Genomic DNA, 23,330 nt, shown 5'->3' with positions numbered 1-23,330 from the left:
AAAAAAAAAAAAAAAAAAAAAAAAAAAAAAAAAAAAAAAAAAAAAAAAAAATATGGCAATTTACCTTTAAAATATCAATTGTCCCTTATTCAATTAAAAATAAAAAATATATGCCCAATGTTGACAATAATTCCGTGAAACTGACACTCTTACTGATTGCTGAAGGTATTATAAGCTGGTACAACACTTTTGGAAAGCAATTTGGTAGTAACTTCAAGACACAAAAAGTATTCATGCCCTTTCTTAGTAATTCTATTTCTGGGAAACTATCCTATGAAAATAATTCAAAATATGGAAAAAGCTATAGATTATTTATAACATCCCGGATACTTGGCATCTGAGATTTACATTTTAGGTTTTGACACTGGTAGTTTTAACAGCTTGTGAGAGAACCACAGGTTGATCTACAGCACAAGTAAAGTTGCTGTGTGAGCAGGGAAGTCACGTAACTAACTACTGAATTAAGCCTGAATGCTAGCATCAGCGTCTCATTGTGGCCTGGTTGCTCTCTACTAGTCCTGACATGCTTGGAAACATTTCTAACCTGGAAGAGAGAACAACACATCTTTGTTTTAAAAATTAAAAGGCCCTGAGAAAGCAGGTCAATTACTTGGCTGCTGATAAAAATGAAGAGATTTAAGAAAAGCTTGATATTTGTGGGTTTGGGATTTGCCCTATTGTTTTGTTTTGTTTCAATGTTATAGGTCCACTGCAGTGAAAGAGTAGAAATCTGATTGAATATTCCACAGCAGAGAAATGGTAAATTAAACTGAAATCTTCTTAACCAGTGGTTGAATTAGGATAGTGGAATCACAGATGATAATCTTTCATTTTACATTTCCACTTCATAAGGCCAACATTACCTTGACACCAAAAACCAATACAAGGAATGAAAACTACAGATCATATTACTCTTTGTCACAAGTATACATATTTTTAATAAAATATTACTAAATTAAGTTAGGAATATATTTAAAAAAATAAGGTACCATGACCAAATGGAGGTTTAACCCAGGAAACATAAGCATTGCTTAAATCTTCCAGTTACCGATATAGGTATAAATAATACTTTTAGGTATTTGCCCTACATAACTATGTTTTGTTTGTTTGTTTGAGATAGGGTCTCATTCTGTTGCCTAGGCTGGAGTGCAGTGGCATGATCACAGCTAACTGCAGCCTCAACCTTCTTGGGCTCAGGTGATTCTCCCACCTCAGCCTCACCAGTAGCTGGGACTATAGGCATACGCCACCATGCCCAGCTAATTTTTGTCTTTTTTTGTAGAGATGGACTGGTTTTGCCATGCTACCCAGGCTGGTCTCGAATGTCTGAGGCTCAAGTAATCCACTCACGATAGCCTCCAAAAGTGTTGGGATTACAGGAGTTAGCCACTGCACCCAGCCTCATAACTATGTTAACAAAGACGCAATCTAGATGGGGTCCACTTAGTGTGAGAACCTATAACATATATCTGTACCTTATAACTGGCATTATATATTTCTGAAATACTTGCTATGAAACACCTCAATCCAGTTTATTTTAGATCTGCTTTCTCAAACCGACAACTGAATACCTCAATTTAAAAATGTTCATATTAAAATATATTCAATAAGCTTGTTCTAAGATTAGAATTAAACTACAATGTATTCAACTTAAAAGACAGAATTCAACATTTCTTAGAATCATAAAGTCAAGGGACTCAAGTAAAATATTTCTTCACAAACATCTCTGAGTGGCATGATTATGTAGCCTTATTGTGGAAATTTACTGACACAGAGAGCAGCCTTAAAGCAGACTTTAGTTTTTTTGCCAGAAAATTTTAATAATATAGAGAATTCCTCTTTATATTATTACATTAAAATCTGCCTTCCTCCAACTTTTATCCAGTGGCAGCAGTGCTAACCAGTGAGGTAATAAAAGAGATTAAGTCTTCATTTACATATCCCACAAGTACTTAAAAATAGCTGTTAAAGTCACTTTTTAGACTTTTCCTCTCCAGGCCAAATCAACTGAGTTCTCCCAACCACGTGTCATATGATACACCAGTAAACTTCACTTGTTTTTAACCACCACTTCCTGCAGAAGCCAAACATTTAAAACAAATGGGTTGCAACACAGCACTTCATTCCTGCAGGAATATGCAGCAGACATGTGTCCATCCTAGCAAATTTACTACAATAGTCAGTCAATCCTCAAATATCAAAACACCCTCATTTTTCCCCAAATAAAAACCCATGAAAACAAATGTTGTATTCCCAATATAAAAGCATGCTGCTTATAAAAAATAGAATTGATAACAGAACATTTTTAAGTTTTAAGCAATGGTATTCCTACAACTGGTTAGTACTTTTTCTCCTAGAGACTAATAAAGGCTAAAGAACTAAACCCTTATCCAAAAATGTACCTGGTTTTAAAAGTTATATATAATATAAACAGCAGTAAAATACAAAAACAGTATTGGCTGCAATGCCCAGCACTGTTGAAAAAAATGTGTACAGCAGTCCCCTATTATCTGAGGAAGATACATTCTATGACCCACAGTGAATGCCTGAAACTGTGGATAGTACTGAGCACTATACATACTATGTTTTTCCCTATATATCTATAGCTATGATAAAGTTTAACTTATAAATTAGGCACAGTAAAAGATTAACTCCACCAATAATAAAATAGAACAATATACTATAATAAAAGTTATATCAACATAGTCTGTTTCCTCTTTCTCTTTCAAAGTATTTTATTGTACTATCCTGGATAACAAACTGCAGAAAGTGAAACCATGAAAATTGGGCAACTGCTGTTTACTCAGAATGATCCTGATTTATCCCAGCTTCTATCTTTGTTTAGCTTTGACATGGTTGTAATTAGTTTTGTACTAGTATTATTCTATTCTACTATGCTATGTTTCTTTGACTATTCGAAGCAAGATTGAAGATGGGAGACTATGTAATACATATTTTGTGTTAGTGAAACTTCATGAATTAAGGACTAGTAGGGGTTATGGAAGAAAAGGTCACTTAAGAATTAAACATCCTCGCCAGGTGTGGTGGCTCACGCCTGTAATCCTAGCACTTTGGGAGGCCGAGGTGGGTGGATCACCTGAGGTCAGGAATTCAAGACCAGCCTGGCCATCATGGTGAAACCCCATCTTTAAAAAAGGAAAAAAAAATAAAGAATTAAACATCTTCAAAAGAAGTGTAATAACTTTAGAACACATGGTGCCTGGATTCATTCAAGTTTCTATAGCTTGAGAATACAGGCTCAAACCTAGGAAAGGCTACTCTGATAAATGGACAGGAATAATTTATAGTTAGTAAATCAATCAAGAAACTAATCAAGAATAAGCTGGTATGAGTCTAAACTGCTAGTCATTAAGTTAGTTAAACAGTGTATGCAAATATGATGTTAAGATCCTCACTAAAACATTTCCAGCTGCTTCATATCTAAAATGTACTCAACATACTGAAATTGGAAAAAGAGAAAACTTTTAGTATCTAATTCTTACCTGGAACCCATTTAATTTCCATTTCCATATCATTTTCTTTGCCTTTCTTTTCTTTTTCTTGAATAACCTGTAAGAGCTGCCTGTACTTGGCGATTTGTTCTTCATCATCCTTCTGACTTTTCTTTGTTTTCCCATCTTCTTCTACATTGACTTCATCATCACCTAATGAAAAAAAAAAATTCACAATACACAGAAATAATTCACTTGTAACTCTAGTGTTCAGATCTCACAGTCACTTTCTTTTAAAAGACGTTGTTAAGACCACAGGATATCAAAAATCAGACTTAAACTTCTGAATATTAAATGAAAGACTTAGGGTCTCACGTAGAATAAAAATCAGTTGCAATATAAATTTGCACTGTCATAGTAGTATGCCTGGGAATCACCCTTTTCATTAAAATTTATATTTGATAATTCTGCAGTCACATAACACCTTTGGGCTTCTCTTTCCCATAAGCTGCAAGACAATGAAGATGACATTTTTATCCCTCCTTATGTCCTCCATTGTCCAGCACAGTGCTTTAAAATGTTACGCTGAATAAATGTAGGCTGAATATAGTTGGGATGAACTCAGTTTGGAGATTTAGCTGTTCAGACCAAAGAGACAAGATAAAGGCAGTTGTTTATAATCCAAACCTAACAATACTGGAACCTTTTCTTTTCTTTTTTTTTTTTTTTTTTTTTTTTTAACAAACCCTTGTGTTGAGGGCTGACTTTCAATAGATCGAAGCAAGGGAGCTGCTCTGCTACGTATGAAACCATGAACCAGAAGCAGGTCATTTATGAACGGTCTAGTGCCAGGTTCCCCATGAATGTGTGTCATGTGACGGGTGAGGGGTGACCACCTTTCTGGCCATACCCCACTTTCCCAGGACACAGGACCCAAGTCCCAGAAAACGTGGCCAGGCACGCCCCACGGAACCTTTCCATTTTTAAGCAAGCATACTTACTTCAATGATCTCATTAATATACTAAAAATAAACATGAATTAGGAGTTACTTCAATTAATTTCACTGTGTGGAAAAATATTCACATTTGCATTTCCTAGTTCTGTAAAAATAATTAGAATACAAACAAAGAAACAGTATAAAAATCATGGGCAATAAATACCCAAGAAAACTAATACACCAAAAAGTTTGTTCTACATTTCCAATGCAAGTCTCCAAATTAAAAACAAATCAGAAACCTGGGTTTTAATGCAAAACATACAGACTTATTGAACTAATTGTCTCAAGTAAAGGAAACTCTACAAGCAGGATAATGAAGTCCCTCTCCTCTATAACCTATTGCTAACTGCTCACCAAAAATGTCTGATATTATTAAGCATTTAGCTGGGAAACATCAGTGTTAACACATTGTTCTTGTATCTTTTTTAATTTAAAAAATTCATTTACATTTTTCTTTATTCAGCAAGTTCATATAATCAATGTCCTTACTTCTTAAAAAGGTGTTATAGAAAAAATTTGGTTAAGTAACTATTTCTGTATGTATATATTTTTTTCTAAAATAAATAAAAAATGGTTCAGGACATTCTTTCTAGCCTATCACACTTTTATTTTCATTCAAACAGCTGAAATTCATTTTTTTCCTGTTTGTGCTTTGTACCACAATAATAATGTTGGATGGAATTCTGTCATGTATCCCATAATTCAATGGATAAAACATCAGGAACACATTAACAAATGGCAAAGTATTTCTTTCTATTAAAATCTTACTTCTGAAAACATAATTAGAAGCAAGCTCCTTCCAAGTTAAAATTTTAGTAGTAAGTCTCTGATGGCTTACTTTAAACTGATTTTTTTCCAGTACTGAAATTTTACTTTCTGAAGCTCTAAAACGTGGGGTAAGTCATGTAGCTCTGTTTTTTCACAACTCAAGGACACTAGTTTGTGAAAGCCTTAACACTATATAAGGAGTGAAAAAAAAATAATCCTAACAGTAGGCCACCCTGCTATGCTCTCTTACAAACAATAAGCAGAAATATTCAGTAACTCTAAGGTATACAAATATACTAATGTATCTATGACAGGTACTAAATTACAGATATAGTAAATTTGTAATCAATTAAAATGCTGAAGAAAAATATATGCTTTAAAAAAAGTGGTGTGTCTCAAACAAAAAGACATTATTTATTAAAGTTTTAAGATATAAAAATACATGATACACGGCACATCATTTCGATCTTTCCAACCATAAGCCTGGTACAATTATGATCCTCATTTCACAGCTATGGAAGAAAGATACAGGGGGTTTAGCAAACCTAATCTATGTACGGTGAAGTTAGGATTTGAAACCAGCAGAGCCCAAGCTCTTAACCAGAAAGTATTAACAAATTAATGCTTATTATTCACAATATTAGCTGCCCTAATATCAAAAATGTCATTTTAAACTTCAGTTCTCCCAAAACAGAAATCTATTTGAAAAACTTGTATCCAATCTTCACACGTGTGTATAAAAAGTTATCTTTTTTCCTTTATCTTACAGCTGCTAGTGAGGAAAAACTAACCAGAATTTTCAGAAAAGTTCTAAAGGTCCATATAGGCATATAAATAAAAATGAAATACTGATAAATAATTATGTCTTCCTCCACATCTATGAGGGGAAAAGACAGAGGATAACTGTAAAAAGGACTCAGCTGTTCTGTGAACAATAAAAAATAAAATGGTCATCCAGTTATTTGGAATGCCAAAAAAATTAACAAGCATCAGCCACTAAGACCTTAAAAAAAATGTTGACTCTCTTCGTGCCCAGCTCACTCCCATGGCAAATACACATTTTCCAAGAGTATTAAATACTTAAGCAATTATGTGATTGCATTAATATGAGAGGTCTGAACAAAGAAATCAGAATAATGAAACATGATTTTCCATACTGTTCAAGAGTAGTATTTTATGGAAAGCTTAGAAAAATGAAGCGTCATCTTCAGTAGTCTAAAAGAAACAGTGATAGACCAATCATAGGATCCAAGAAAGTCAAGGTTTAATAACACTATGGTAATACTAAAGAAACATTTTAGAATTTATTTAATTTAACATTTAGGCTATAAAAATAACACAGATGCAAAAGGAAAACAACAAAGCTCTGAAAAATGTTAAGCTACAAATTAAAGAATACTCATTCTTGCTAATTTAAAATACTTATATCTATGTTAAACACTTACGGGTTCTTCACTTTCTGTCAGCACTAAACCTCTTACTCATAATTTTTCATGACTGGGAATTCTTCTATTAGATAAGAATGAAGATGTGAAGGTATTAGGCAGATAGCATCAACCAAAAGTTGACAAGAAATTACAACCAGGCAACCAATTTCCAAACAGACACAGGTCAAATACAGGGAAAAAGGGGTCTGGGGGCTTTATTTCTACAAAGTGAGCTATTTTAAGCAAACAGCATATACATGTAAAAGTACAGTTGATTCTTGAACAATATGGAGGTTAGAGGCGCCAACCCTAGGCACAGTAGAAAATCCACATGTAACTTGATTCTCCCAAAACTAAGTCTACTGTTCCGTGGAAGCCTTACCAATAACACAGTCAGTGAACACATATTTTGTATATTATGTGTATTATATGCTGCATTCTTATAATAAACTACAGAAAATAAAATGTTACTAAGAAAATCATAAGGAAGAGAAATATATTTCCTATGCATGCATTACATGGAAGTGGATCATTATAAAAGCCTTCACCCTCATTGTCGTCATCACACTGGGTAGGCAGAGGAGGAGCAGGAAGAGGATTTGGCCTTATAGTTTCAGGGGTGGCAAGGGCAGAAAAAAACCCATTTATAAGTGGACCCACACATTTCAAACCCATGTTGTTCAAGAATCATCTATATACCATTAATCATTTCGGTCATTAAAAAAAAAAAGGCCAGGCACAGAGGCTCATGCTTATAATCCCAGCACTTTGGGAAGCTGAGGTGGGTGGATCACTTAAGGTCAGGAGCTCAAGACCAACCTGGCCAACATGGCGAAACTCCACGTCTACTAAAAATACAAAAATTAGCCAGGCATTGTGGCACTTGCGAGTGCCTGCAGTCCCAGCTACTTGGGAGGCTGAGCTAGGAGAATTGCTTCAACCTAGGAGGAAGAGGTTGCCCAAATTGCGCCACTGCACTCCAACCTGGGTGACAGACTGGGATTCCGTCTCAAAAAACAAAAACAACTTGAATAAACATAAAGATAATTTGAGAACTTCTTATGAGCAAGCTAACTACTTTAGACTAACCCTTTCAATGAAGACCTTAAGTTGGAATTAAGTTGGATTAAATATTTTAAAAATATTTTATAAAGTTGAACTGTCAAGTTAGAGAAGAATTACTTGTCAAAAACAGGAAGGGAATATTAGAGGGATGATCCCAGGGTTAAAGACCTGTTTTGCTCTGAAATCATTTCCTGTTTCTTGATCCATAGAAAAAACAGCTGTGAAACTCAACTGTGGTTTTAGTAGCCTTTAAGGATCAAGAAGACAAAAGTTCCCAACAAAAGAGGGAATTTCAATTAGTACCCTGACATTAAATATTAGCACCCAGAGAGATATACTCCCAGGGAAATAGTCAATCTGAAGTAAACCAGCCCTCATGGAGAATTTAATCACCGCAGAAGCCAGGGAACCTCAAGTCTTAACACTTGGAGAAATGTGGTTCTAGACCAACCAAAATAAATTAAAGTTTTCTCTGATTAAAGATACCCTAACTTTAAATATCAAAGTAGCACATAGAGTTAACTAGGCACACAAGTAAACAAGAGACAAATATCTTGTAAAACAATAGAAATCAACCTGAAAATACATGAAATATTAAAACTATCAGAGATTATAAAAACATGTTTACTCTGCTTATAGGTATGAAGAATATGTTGAAACTATCGGCAATGAGTAAAAAATATTAAAAGTGGTATTTCTGACTTGAAAAAAATAGCCAAATACAACCCCCATAAGTAAAAAATATAATAACCAAGATTAAGAACTCAATGGAGAGGTCTATCAGCAGATTTAACACTGCTGAAAAGACAGTTAGTGATCTGGAAGGTAGGTCAGAAGAAAATATCCAGAATGTAGTACAGAGACAACGGATTAAAAATTAGAGTAGAGACAGGCAAGATACAATGAAAAGATCTAACATGTATTTAGTTGATGTTCTAGAAAGATAAAGAAACAACATCCGAAAACATAATGGCTGAGAAGATTCCAAAACTGATGAAAGATACCACTCCACAAATAAATGAAACCCAACAACAAACCTCAAGCTCCATAAATTAAAAGAAATCTACTTTTAGGCTTATCACAGTAAAACTGCAGAAAGACAAAAAAAACAAAGAGAAAACTTTAAAAGCAGTCAAAGGAATAATTATAGACACTGAGAGTCTACTTTCTAACTACTTGAAAAAATGGAATGTAAAAATATTTAATTAATCTAAATGATGCTCTTATTTTTAAAAAGGCAAAGGGGAGGGGTGCCTAAAAGATCATTTCACTGGTTTACTAAGAAACTGTGCAACCATATGAATCAGGAAAAGCCTAAAAGGCCATGCTTGGTTAGGTCACGGTTTTAAACAAAATATTTATAGTTAAATTCAGCCAAAGAAAATATTTTTTAAAAATCAATCACTGTCTACAAATACATTTAATACTGTGTATGTGAGTATATCTGTAGACAGAATTTGACTCTTCCTTTAAATCTACTGTCAAAGTCCTTTGTCCATTAATGGTCACTAAAAGATTAACATGTACCTTGTAGCTCTTCTTCTATCTCCTCTTCATCTTCACTAGAGGAAGCTAAGTAGGCTTGAAAATCCATGTCTAAAAGCTCTTCCTTTTTAAACTTCCTGTTGAGCATCGTAATTCTTTCATGATCAGTCTCATCCCAAGTGATTTCCACCTTTCACCAATGAATATGAAAAAATAACATAAGAAAATGGAAATGTCAAGTCAAACTTGTTAAAGAATATATGTTGTTAACTTGGATGTTTAACAGTAAGTTAAAAGCTAAGACACATTAAAACATATATATGAATGACATGATTAATAAATAGTATCCTATTTGTGAAAGGGAATCATTTTTATTAACTTGTGCCTCCTCCCAGTTCTCTACTATCTACAGGAGACTCCATTATTGATAGTAAAAATTAACCAGTGTGTAAATTAATTACAGTGAAAAAAACTAAGAAAATGTACCGGTAAACAAGTTAACATTATGGGCCAGGCACAGTGGCTCACGCCTGTAATCCTAGCACTTTGGGAGGCCAAGGGTGGATTACCTGAGGTCAAGAGTTTGAGACAAGCCTGGCCAACATGGTGAAACCCCGTCTCTACTAAAAACACAAAAAATTAGCTGGGCGTGGTGGCGGGTGCCTGTAATCCCAGTTACATGGGAGGCTGAAGCAGGTGAATCAGAAGGCCTTTCGTCCCAGCTACTGGGGAGGCAGAGGTTGCACCGAGCCAAGATTGTGCCACTGCACTCCGGCCTGGACAATAAGAGCAAAACTCTATCTCAAACCAAAAAGTTAACATTATAAATCAGTGAAAACACGTTTTTCACCTGGAGTTCAAAGATTTCAGGAGATGTGCAAACTATATGAAATCTGTTGATAAAGTAACACAATCTCAGTGGGGTACATTTTAAAAAACGATTAAGAGCCACTGATGAGAAAAGCATCTATTAGTTGGAAGTAGCTTATACTCCCATGATACATGAATTCATCTATGACATGACTGATGTGATGACTGGCTCCTGTACTCTACATGGCCCCGATTATCACATAAGGCCCTGCTAGATATTTTGTCTTCATCACAGGGTAGGTCCCACATCCTTGGTTTTCATTTTTTCTCCTCAGGACAATGCCCCCAGAAAAGGAGAGCAAAAGAGACAGCAATGAATCAAGATCCTTAAAATCACTGTCACCTATCTCAGAAATTCCAGCTAGTCACAGGATTCAGAAACAATCCCTATTCTGATAATTAAGCCTGAGCTGATAACCACCAAACCAATGCTGGAACTAGGACAGATGTTGATGGTACAGCCAGGACCCAGGAACGCTACACTGGCTGCCTGGACAGGCTGGCCCTAATCATTATTTCGTTCCTGAAAATAACAGGACTTTATATTTCATATGACTGATTTTCTTAGACTTTGCTTACTATGTAGAGTTTTACTAAACCCAGTAACTAATCAATGCCATCTGTGCCCACCACAGTACAGCAGGTGACAGATACAGCTACTCTCTCTGTTACCAGTCCCTCCTCAGAGAAGCACAGTGATTTATCACACAGGAAAAGCAGAGGGAAGCTAGTGTAGGTATTAGAGTACAGCTGTGGACAGAAGGGTTATTGGAAGAAAAGGGAGAAGGGGCCAACAGCAGTGTCTCACGCCTGTAACCCAACACTTTGGGAGGCTGAGGCAGGCAGATCACCTGAGCTCAGGAATTCAAGACCAGCCTGGCCAACCTGGTGAAACCCAGTCTATACTAAAAATACAAAAATTAGCTGTATATGGTGGCGCACACCTGTAATCCCAGCTACTGGGGAGGCTGAGGCAGGAGAATCACTTGAACCCAGGAGGCAGAGGTTGCAGTGAGCTAAGATTGCGACACTGCAATCCAGCTTGGGAGACATAGCACGACTCCATCTCAAAAAAAAAAAAAAAAAAAAAAAAAAAAAAAAAAAAAAAAAAAAAAAAAAAAAAAAAAAAAAAAAAAAATGGAGAAGGTAGTCAGCTAAGTAATAAACTATTTCAATAGACAAAAATATTTTGGTTGCTTGGTACTATGTAGTAATATGATATTATACCTTAATAATTCTGTATCAATTCTTTTTATAATTTTGAATCATTGCAGAAAAAGGTACTCCTATTTTAAATTTTCACTAGTTTTGTTTAACTGTGCTGGGAGGTAATTTGTTAAGCACTTCTCCTTATTCCCTAGGATATTAGTAACTGATGTATTACTTAGTAGAGCGTGTAGGAAAGACAGAAGAGAAAAAAGAAACATCAGCAGGTAACTGACACAGGCTTAAAGGCATAATAAGAACCTGAAAACAGGTTCACAGATATGGTAGATGCAGACACACTTCTGTCTCATTTCTATTTGTACCCATGCATTAAAATTTTGAATACTTTGAGGCTAGGAGCAGTATCTCATGCCTATAATCCCAGCACTTTGGGAAGCCAAGGTGGGCGGATCATTTGAGGTCAGGAGTTCAAGACCAGCCTGGTCAACATGGCAAAACCCTGTTTCTAGTAAAAATATAAAAATTAGCCAGGTGTAGTGGCGCACACCTGTAATCCAAGCTACTTGGGTGGCTGAGGCATGAGAATCGCCTCCAGCCTGGGTAAGAGAGCAAGCCTCTGTCTCAAGAAAAAACAACAACAAAATTAATATTTTCCATTTCTAAAGATGCTATAATATAAAAAATCTTTTCATAAAGCCATAGAGTCCAGCTACATATTTTTTAAAGTTAAGAAATACCGTTGATGTTCCCATTGCAGCAGATGTGAAATATTTTGGTTTATATGCTGTTAAATCCACTTCCGAGGCAACATCCTTAGGCTCATCATCAAAAGTAATATCATCTGGTATAAATCTAAGAAGAAAAAAAAAATTTAAACATACGCCACAGTGATAACCAGTTTAGATTCTCATCTAATTAGTTGTAGTTTATACATACATACATACATATAACTTTCAAAAAAAACACACGTTTAAGAGGAAAACAATGTTAGACATAATCTTTGTATATTTCTGAATGAATTCATCTTCATATGAATTTCTGAAATTCATAACCTATAACTCTATAATTCCACTAAATTTAAAGGAATGCTGTATAGATAGAAATCCTGCTTTAGGAGTCAGTTAATGAATCAGGTGCAAGCACATATGGGTCCCTCAGGTTTCAAAAAGATCCAGACTTCTGATAGTGCAGTCACTGACTACATATTTTTTGTTGTTATTATTGTCAGAGAGTCTTGCTCTGTCACCCAGGCTGGAGAGCCATGCCATAATCATGGCTCACTGAAGTCTCAATGCCCTGGGCTCAAGCAATCTTCTACAAGTGTGTGCCAGCATGTCTGGCTAATTTTTACTTTCAAAATTTTTTGTAGAGACAGGGTCTCACTATCCTGCACAGGCTGATCTCGAACTCCTGGGCTCAAGTGATCTTCCTGCCTAGGCCTCCCAAAGTGCTAGGATTACAGGTGTGAGCTACTATGCCCAGCTGGCTATACTGTATTTTGAAGATCAAATATAATTATTAATAGGTAAGCATTCCAAATACAAAATATCATATACATAAAGTATCAATGAAAATAAGGGAAAGCTTAAGGTTGATTCTTATTTCCTTATTGCACATTTAGCCATTTACATTCAGAGCAGTGTTGTCCAACAGAACTTTTTGTGACAAGGGCAATGATCTGTATCTGCTTTGTCCATGTAACCATTAATTATTTGAAATGTGACTATGCAATTAAATTTTAAATTTTATTTAACTAAAATAACCGTATGTGACTAGTGGCTACTATACTGGATAGCATGGATGTAGAGATACCAGTCTGTTAGCAAATTCCTCTGTCCCTTCCTTCGTGCATTCTTTTTTTTTTTTTGAGACTGAGTCTCGCTCTGTAACCCAAGCTGGAGTGCAATGGCGCCATCTCTGCTCACAGCAACCTCTGTCTCCTGGGTTCAAGTGATTCACCCACCTCAGCCTCCTGAGTAACTGGGATTACAGGTATGCACCACCACGCCCAGCTAATTTTTGTATTTTTAGTAGAGACAGGATTTCAGCATGTTGGTCAGGCTGGTCTTTAACTTCTGACCTTGTGATCCGCCTGCCTCGGTCTCCCAAAGTGCTAGGATTACAGGCGTAAGCCACTGTGCCTGGCCTCTCCATGCATTTTTAAAAGTTACCTCATCTGGTCCCTTGCTCTAAAAGGCAGTTGCAAGGAAATATCATCATGTAGGTTACACCATCTTAAAAACAGAGCCAATATGTTTGAAAGGACAAAAATGTGGGGATGATTCATATGTAATACTTTAGCATTTTCTTGGTTTTCTTTCTTAGGAGTGATGTTCCACACAATAGAGTTCACCGAAAAGCAAAAAATCATTTTAGAATATAAAACTGAGATCACTACCAGTTCAAATATTTTACTTCTCATAATCATGTTGTACTAAAAGATTAAATTGGTAATACACACACTGGATTACCTTAGATCTATGAAAGAACAACTACTTTCAAATTCCAGGCCATCACAATCCTCATAAATTTTACTAGCCGTTTCTGGAGAATCACAATCTACTACTGCATAATAGTATTTCAGTCGTTTGAATTGATAATCTCTCAATTTTTCTCTAGAGGTCCTGAAGTGGGAAAAACTCATTAAGCATACAGAAACACAAAAATTTCTCTTTAAAAAATAAATGCATTTTTTTCAAGAAAAACATATTACAAGCTGGTCTTCACTCCACGCCATATTTCCTTCATGACTTTGCCTTTATGAACATTAAATACTTAAAAGCTCAACTTACACTCACAAGGTACAGGTATTTGGATTGGAATTTGGTATCTAAAAAAGAAGAGTGTGGGAATTACATGAGCCTATCTATAATTTAACTCATAGAATAGTTACTTTGCTACCACATATCACCTTCTCAAATAAAACCAATGACGATTATTATAAAATATGTTAGAAAAGCATTAGCTACAAAGACATTTCTGATTTTGCAGTGTTCCCTTAAAAATCTGTAAGTTTAATTTCACTTAACTACAGCATATTCCTTTTTTTTGTAAGTTTCCACACAAAGCACTGATACCACACACTCTTTTAAGTTTCCACACAAAACATTGTTATCACACATTCTTCATCTGCTCTCTTCTGTCACTGATACATTTAACCCTCATTTTAAAGTGCAAATAGATCGCCACCTAGTGGCTTAAAACTATTTTATTTTCTACACTGCACCATGATAAAAAAACATTCTTTCACTTTTCCATTTGATTCTCAAATAAGAAAAATTATATAATTTCAAGGCAAACAGAGCTTCAATGATGTCTCAAAAAAAGCAAAACGTACTAATTCAGAGCAAGATGGCTGAAGGAACTCGAAAGAACTCCAAATCAGTTAAATCATGAAATGTTTTACAAAACTGCAATAATTATTTTCATGAATACAGAAATATAAATATACCCACAAAAAAAAATCTTCTTGGAATAATGTACCACTTTTGACAGACTTTAAATCTGTTTTGCAACCTGTTTTAACCATGAATGGCACAAATGTAAACTTTAGTTTTAACTGTTATGGTGACCAGAATTCTGAACTAATGACATGAATTTATGAGGTTTAGTAGTTTTATGTTCTATAGTGATTTAATACCAGTCCTTTTCTGGGGCATCTTCGGGAATACTTAGTAGCTCTACTGGTCCTTGAACTTGCTCTTCCTTCATCCTCTCCTTTCCAAACTCTGAAGGATATATCTAAAAAGAAAAAACAGAATCAACGTAATTTGTGCATTCATTGTCACAAATATCTAGACCTGTTTGACTCAATAAAAACAGCAAGGGTGACTCACTTCCAAACCCACTATAGTAAGCTAGAGCATCCTGAGAAATTTTCTTTAAAAATAGATCACTTTGGCTGGAGAGAAACAGATATATAATGCAATTTTATTTCAAAATCTGAAATTCTAAACACTTCTGGTCCCAAGTATTTTGGATAAGGGAGACTCAATCTCTAATGATTGAGGGCAGGGCTATTTCAGGCACTGCACTAAATACGTAGTGTGAGCTCCTTTATACTTAATCCTTACAACCACCAATACTATTGTTATATCCATTTGGATATGTTAGAAAGATGTAAACATATTTGAGAGATTAATTAATAAAGGATCCAGGATCACATAGCACTTATGAGAATCATGATTTGAACCCAGATCTGTAATAATGCCAAGCCTGGATTCTTAATCATTAGGTTGGCTTGAAATATGGTGTCCCTAAATTTATGTAAGTTTTTCAAATTTATCGAGTGTTACAGTTTACTTCACATAGGTCATTTCTGTTCATTAAGGTAATTCCCAAGGACTTTATATGGTTTTGCTTCTAGTATTAGAATTTTTAAAAAATTGGCCAGTGTTAGCAATAAGGAATGCAATTTATTTTAAAAAACATTTCTTTTTTTTTTTTTGAGACAGAGTTTAGCTCTTGTTACCCAGGCTGGAGTGCAATGGCGCGATCTCGGCTCACCGCAACCTCCGCCTCCTGGGTTCAGGCAATTCTCCTGCCTCAGCCTCCTGAGTAGCTGGGATTACAGGCACACGCCACCATGCCCAGCTAATTTTTTTGTATTTTTAGTAGAAACGGGGTTTCACCATGTTGACCAGGATGGTCTCGATCTCTTGACCTCGTGATCCACCCGCCTCGGCCTCCCAAAGTGCTGGGATTACAGGCATGAGCCACCGCGCCCGGCCTAAAAAACGTTTCTTATACCCGGTCCCTTTAGTGAGCTCTTATTTCTTTGGGTTTTTAAAGTGTAAACAATCACATAACCTATCAATAATAATTTTACCTCTTCCTTTCTAAGATTTATACCTGTTATAGAAGTTTCACACTCAATCGTATTAGACAACTTTAACATTATTTTCCTTAAAAGGAAAACTATGGCTTAAAACAAAAATTAGATTTAACTTAAAATGCCTAGAAATATTTACTTCAAAATGAATCAATTCTCACCTTGACGGAAAATATAACACCTCCTTTGGGTTTAAATGAATTGAACAGAGCCAGCAAATCTTTTGCCTTTAATCTATCCCAGTCCATGTTACAAACTGCTAATCGACGTGTAATCTGAGAAGAATTAAATAGCACATAATCCATATCATTCTCTATACTTGAAAAATAAAGATTCTAAAAATGTAATGCCTTCTGTCACCTATGCTTTGAAATTAACAGTACAGTTATCTAAGTGTAATTCAGTATATAAAGGAGAACTTCGAATGAGCCAAACAATAGTAAACCATAACAGATAAGCATTTTCTCTTACTTGGTTCTTAATTCTTAAATCAGAACATCATCATAAGCTGATTTTTTAACTACCAAGTTTGCTAAGCTATTTTGCCATGCATGCATGAGTAAGGAAGTTGAGTATGTTACCCTGTGGCATTTCTATTAGGCGCCATACGAACAGAAATATAAACTACTAGCTAAACCAAGTATTACAAATTTCATGCAACTTTTCATTATTTAAGTAGAGTTCCTTCCTTATCTGCTTGGACATCTTCTAGTTCATAAATATTCCACACCAAATTTTAATCAGAATCACCAAGAATATTATTACCAATAAGCTTTTCCCACTTAATAACATCAATTCCACCAGTCATAAAAGCTGCTTATACTATGTTTTTCACAAATAATCTTGTTTATTCAAAAGGTTACCTCATCAGCACGAGGAGCATCTTTATCTAATTCTCTCCAAGCATGCTCAAAACCAGATTCTTCTGGAAACAAATCTGCCATATCATCTTCATCTTCAGAACTAGTTTCTATATTTCCTTTACCCCTTGCAAGATCAGGGCCACTGTCACTTTCATCATCATCCCCACTATCCTCATCTTCATTCTCTTCTTCATCATCTTCACTTCCATTATCATCATCACCTGAAGCTCTACTGACACCTGTAATTTCATTTTCAGATTCCTCATCACTTCCTATTTCACTAACACTTTCTGAATCTTCCTCCAGAGCATCTTTGTCAAACATTTCACCATCTGTTGAGTTTTCATAACCATCACTGTCTCTTGTCATTATTGGTGGAACCACTGTAAAATGTTAAAGGGGAAAGAAATTAAGAAAAGATATACCCTGAATTAAACTGAATCCAAATTGTTTTGACATCAAATCCAGTAAAAATATAATTTCTATGAAACACAGTAAAGGCAAATATAAATTCAGTAAATGCCTGATCAATTTTTATCATAGAAATCCTAATCATAACTTCTATGAAACAGAGTAAAGGAAAATATAAATTCAGCAGACAACCAAGTTATTTAATGAAAATCTTAACACATGCCCACATCATGCAAGTAGATCCAGACATTCATTCAATACTTAATGGTGTGCCTGCTACGTGCTAAGTGCTCAATATACAATAGTTGGCAAGAGAGGAGCAAACAGTGCCCTCAATGAAACTTCTAGCTGAGTGAAAAGAATACATGAATAGATATCAAATAAAATCAATATACAGAAAAAGTTAAAATAACAACTAAGCTATCCAAGAAAGAATATTTTCTAAGGAGATATAACAGGGTCCCTATGTGAGTGATAACTGAAGGAGGAAGAGGAATTAAATAGTTAAAGTTAGACTAATAGACGGAAATTTGTTTGAAACAGCAAGGAAGGTACCTATAAAAATCTGCCAATAGGAAAAAGCCAACAATCATGCCCAGATCACAGATAGTACGTGATCAAGTAACAAATGGAAATAAAGAGTTAAGTAGAGGCCAAGCTATCTAAAAACCACAGAGAGAGGTTGGATTTTTTCATAAAACCAATGGGAAGACACTGCTGTTTTCAACAAAGAGGATGTCATCTTCTTTTGGATATTGTCATCCTCAGACTTGCATATTGAGATCACCTTGACTATACTGTAGAAAACTGACTGGGGAAAGTAAAGAACAGATGTGAATATGGTAAAGGTAGTACAGTATGCAAGGCAAGAAATGAAAGTAGCACTAAATTGGGTGGCAGTATGTATGCAGAGAAGTACATGGATTTCAGAGTCAGTTAGGAAGTGAAACCAATAATAATAATCACCGACTGGGGATTTGATATCAGTAATGGAAGTTTTGGAAGTGTCAAAGATGAGTCACAGCTTCTTAGCTTTCAGAGCTAGCTAGCTAAGCAGATGGACAGATGAAAAAGGAACATTAGAAATGAACTAGTTTGTTTTGTGGAGGGAAATCATGAGTTCAATTTTGAATATGTTGAATATGAAATGCCACTCAGTCATCTAAAAGAAAGTATCAAGAGTGTACAGCTCAGAGAAGTCTGCATTGGAGATCAGTGATTCATTCATATGTAGTTGACAACACAAGTTGTGATATGGATGAGATCACCTACAAAGACAGAAAAATAATATTTATAACTTTTCTGCCAGGTCTTGAACTTTGTAATCGACTATTATGATTAGCCATACACAAAGATTAAAAGATTGTTTTTGCTTAAGTTGGAATTTTTAGTACTCACAATTCTGAAAGGGCTCATTTCCTACTTCTAAAGTAATCGCATGCTTCTATCTAATGGATGTGTAGATATATCTTAGGCATTTCATTAATCTTTAAGTTGGAGCTTATGTTTCTGCTTACAGGCTCTAAGTTTGGACAGTTAAAAGCAAATTTAAAAGTTTAACATTTAGAATAAAATTGGAACTAAGTTTCTCTTGGTCCTATAATCTTACAACAGTAAGATTCATTGACCAAATATTTATTGAGTATCTACTACATACAAAGAATTGAGGTAGAATAAGGGAAAAGAGAGAAGATTCCAACAGAAGTGAAAAAAACCCAAAAATGAAGGCATTGTCATAGGTTCTGTATATGAGATCAGAAAAACACAACACTGAAAGTTACTACGAGGTAAACAAAATTCACGTTTAAGCAACAAGCTTAGAAATAACATCTTACAGACCCAGTCTATCTAGTATTGCAATATTTCTCAATTGTCATTATACCATTTTCATGATTTTTAAATATCATTGATATTTTTATTAAATTGAATTTTTTAAAAATTAGTTTTGTTCTGAACAATATTCCTTAAGTCACAGACGTGATGGGGTAACTATACTGTTTTCTAAGACGTTATAGTACATAATGTAATAGTAAATAACATAGTACATAACTATTAATATTTAAAAAGTTTGAGTATCATCAAAAATCTTCTCACTTATGACAGTGGTACACATACCACACTTTGGGTTGTATAATAATAAAGTGTTGTGGCCGGGAGCGGTGGCTCACGCCTGTAATCCTAGTCACATGTCGTAACTGAGCACCTGAAATGCATTTTGTCCAACTTGACATTAATATGAAAATAGTGTATTAGTAAAAAATTAGAAAATAGAATATAAAATATACCATTGACTTTTATATTGAATATTAATTTTTTGATATATTGGATTAAATAAAATTATTTAAAAGAATTTTACCTGTTTCATCTTTTAAAGTGGCTATTAGAAAATCCAAAATTATGTATTTCTACTGGACAATGTTGCTTTAGACAAGGGCCACTGCACAGAGTTTGTCAGGCTGTTATCTGCACAAGAGCATTTATAAAAGGACAAGAAGGGCCCGATCCTCCACTCATCAAGCCATGCATTCTGGAGGAGGCTGTGTCTGCTCAGGTGCAAAAAGCTGTTGCTTCAAAGGTGCCACCTCTTCACCAGTTTGAGCCCTGGGAGTTGTGTGTCCAGAGAGCATGCCTTTTTCTAATTTGCATCTAATTTGCATAAAGGTATAACTTAGCGACAGCCCCGAAATAGGTGACCATGCCTTAGTCATATTTTATCTGTCACATACTAGTTAACAAGCAGTTGAACAAATTAATTTTATTTTTAAGACAAGAGTCCTACTTATCCTCTTTATTTTATTTTATTATTTTTGAGATGGAATCTCACTCTGTCACCCAAGGCTGGAGTGCAGTGGTACAATCTTGGCTCACTGCAACCTCCACCTCCCTGGTTCATGCAATTCTCCTGCCTCAGCCTCTTGAGTAGCTGGGACTACAGGTGCGCGCCACCACACCTGGCTAATTTTTGTATTTTTAGTAGAGATGGGGTGTTTCACCATGTTGTCCAAGCTGGTCTTGAACTCCTGACCTCAAGCGATCTGCCCAGCTTGGCCTCCCAAAGTGCAGGAATTACAGGCATGAGCCACCACTTGGTCTACTTACCCTCTTTAGACACATCTCTTCTTATCATGCTATAACATATAACACTTTATCTGGTTAGAGAATATAGTTCTTGGCCAGGTGTGGTGGCTTACTCCTGTAATCCCAGCACTTTGGGAGGCCGAGGCAGGCGGATCACTTGAGGTCAAGAGTTCAAGACCAGCCAGCCCAACATGGTGAAACCCTGTCTCTACTAAAATACCAAAAAAAAAAAAATTAGCTGGGCATGATGGTGCCCACCTGTAATCTCAGCTACTCAGGAGGCTGAGGCAGGAGAATCACTTAAATCCAGGAGGCAGAGGCTGCAATGAGCCAAGATCACGCCACTGTATTCCAGCCTAGGTGACAAAACAAGACTCAGTCTCAAAAAAAAAAAAGAGAGACTATAGTTCTCACCAGGGCTCACCGCTAATCAAAATCATTGTTCAACTTCAAGATTCAAATTTTCATGTCTGTCTTCTAGCACCACATAAAATATTAATAATCACTGCATATTTCTTTTATAGCTTTGTATTTCCAGATAAGCATTGGACCATTCCATCACACTATGCAAATACTTATTAATGTGTTTACATTTTTGAAAGATCAGTATAAAAATAAATAATGTAACACCCAAGAATCTCTAATTTTTTCCAACCTACCTGATTGCATTTCTCTTCTTGTCTTAGAACACTTGATCCTGGGAGATTTCACGATTTCAGAGGTGCTCGAATCTAATATCCTTTGTTTTTCTTTGCGAGAAGAGTCTGTAGTATGTTGAACAATGTTTTTTTTCTCTTTCATGCTTTTTTGTATAAATTCTTTGCTATCCTTCTTCAGACTTATGCTTGAATCTATCTTAGATTTACATGAGGTTTGCATTTTTTTAATTCCTTCAGAATTATCTAAATCAGTTTTATTTTCAGAACCCTTCTGATTAGCATTGGTTTTTTCCTTTTTCTCCTCAACTAGATTTTTTGAATCTACTTCTTTTTTAGTTGGGGTTTTTTTCTTCTTTATTTTCTTTTGATTCAATGCTTTGCTATCTTCATCAGAGAGATTGGAATCAGAATCTGAAAGGTCATAAAAACGTTTCAAATCTTCTGTAGTGCTATGGTTAATGGGGCGCCCTCTTTTATCCACAGCATAGTTCAACTTGAATTTCTTGTCATGAAACATAGCTCGAAATCTCTTGTCGATTTTGACTTTTCGATCCTTTTCTGGCATTTCCCAAAATCTCGGGTCCTTTGCAACCCGTCTAAACCGCTGGTCACTCATTATTTCTTGTTTGGATGACATTTTTAATTTTTAATCTTGCAGAAAAAATGCTTGAAGAAACCAAATACTAAAAAATAAAACAAATGTTTTAATGGTAATAATGGTTAGTACTATAATTAAATGTTTTAAAAATACATTAATTCACAATATATTCTAAGTTAAATGTACATAAAATAAAGGTAACTTAAGTCTAATTTCATCTCTTCAACTTATTCTGGGTCACATGCAAAAAAACAGAAACATAACAAAATATCCTCTTTTCCATTATAGATCATTTAGAGAAATAAATTTAAAGGAAATAAAGCAGAATCCCAGGGCTTTATGGAGGGGAACAAATGTTTGTTCGTCCACTGTTCTCACTTGAATTTCTATCTGTATATCTCTATGTGTTACTAACTGAAAGCAAATGTAATTAAGATTCCCTAGTCCGTGCACGGTGGCTCATCAGTACTTTGGGAGGCCAAGGAGGGCGGATCACTCGAGCCCAGGAGTTCAAGACCAGCCTGGGTAACACGGTGAAACCCCATTTCTACAAGAAATACAAAATGAGCCCGACTTGGTGGCACCGGCCCGTGGTCCCAGCTACTCTGGAGGCTGAGGCCAGAAGATCACTTCCACACAGGAGATCGTGGCTAAAGTGAGCTATAATGGTACCACAGCACTCCAGCCTGGGCAACAGAGTGAGACCCTGTCTACCAAAAAAAAAAAAAAAAGTAAATCAGATTCCCTAGCTTCAGTTGGCCTCATTTGTTTCTCCACATTCTGGTCTCATTCTGCTACTCCTTATCTCCTGCTACTGCCAACAAACAGCATTTAGTTCTATAAGACTAGCATCCTAACTAAACAGACCAAAATCAACTCAGGTTTAGCTCACAATGTTCCGTCTCTAAATCCAATCATCCTTCAAAAGTAATAGAAAGTTTAGGCCGGGCACAGTGGCTCACGCCTGTAATCCCAGCACTTTGAGAGGCTGAGGCAGGCGGATCACGAGGTCAGTAGATGGAGACCATCCTGGCCAACATGGTGAAACCCCGTCTCTACTAAAACACAAAAAAATTAGACAACCTGGTGATGCGCGCCTGTAGTGCGGCTACACGGGAGGCTGAGGCAGGAGAATCGCTTGAACACGGGAGGTGGAGATTGCAGTGAGCCAAGTTCACGCCACTGTATTTCAGCCTGGAGACAGAGTGAGACTCCGTCTCAAAACAAACAACAAAAAAGTTTAAAAATGAATAAAAAGTAAATTTGACTCTCCAGGTAAAGTCTCACTCCAGTTAATAAATATCATTTCTTTCTACAATCTCTTATTCTACAAGTGATAAAGTCCCAAATGAGCTGATCCCCCCGAAACATATTAGAACATACACATATGTGTGTATAAATTCTGTTCCCTCGTGAATAGTCCCTAATGTTTTAGCATCTCTGGATGGGAGTTTTGCAAAGAGCCAAAATTCACTGATTAATGGCATACACACACAAAAATAGGATTAAGGGCCGGGCGCGGTGGCTCACGCCTGTAATCCCAGTACTTTGGGAGGCCGAGGCGGGTGGATCACGAGGTCAAGAGATCGAGACCATCCTGGTCAACATGGTGAAACCCCGTCTCTACTAAAACTACAAAAAATTAGCTGGGCATGGTG

At 35.8% G+C, this 23,330-nt stretch overlaps 1 protein-coding gene across 2 annotated transcripts in view; it reads right to left on the bottom strand.

The window, feature by feature from the left end:
• ESF1 (ESF1 nucleolar pre-rRNA processing protein homolog) overlaps nt 1-23,330 on the bottom strand; it is a 62,322-nt gene that overhangs the window by 38,379 nt on the left and 613 nt on the right. For both annotated transcript variants that reach the window (XM_017517450.1, XM_017517451.2), the window contains exons 2-9: nt 21,075-21,757; nt 16,927-17,309; nt 16,225-16,338; nt 14,873-14,973; nt 13,704-13,856; nt 11,970-12,084; nt 9,238-9,385; nt 3,504-3,665 (exon numbers count right to left, since the gene is read on the bottom strand). In XM_017517450.1, the coding sequence (XP_017372939.1) occupies nt 3,504-3,665; nt 9,238-9,385; nt 11,970-12,084; nt 13,704-13,856; nt 14,873-14,973; nt 16,225-16,338; nt 16,927-17,309; nt 21,075-21,711 (1,813 nt within the window). In that variant the 5' untranslated portion in view covers nt 21,712-21,757. The remainder of the gene's footprint in view (nt 1-3,503; nt 3,666-9,237; nt 9,386-11,969; nt 12,085-13,703; nt 13,857-14,872; nt 14,974-16,224; nt 16,339-16,926; nt 17,310-21,074; nt 21,758-23,330) is intronic.

The sequence above is a fragment of the Cebus imitator genome, unplaced genomic scaffold (assembly GCF_001604975.1).
Source record: "Cebus imitator isolate Cc_AM_T3 unplaced genomic scaffold, Cebus_imitator-1.0 Scaffold632, whole genome shotgun sequence".
NCBI classification, from domain to species: domain Eukaryota; kingdom Metazoa; phylum Chordata; class Mammalia; order Primates; family Cebidae; genus Cebus; species Cebus imitator.
Note: the sequence above shows the minus strand (reverse complement) of the source record. Positions and strands in the feature narration are given on the sequence as shown.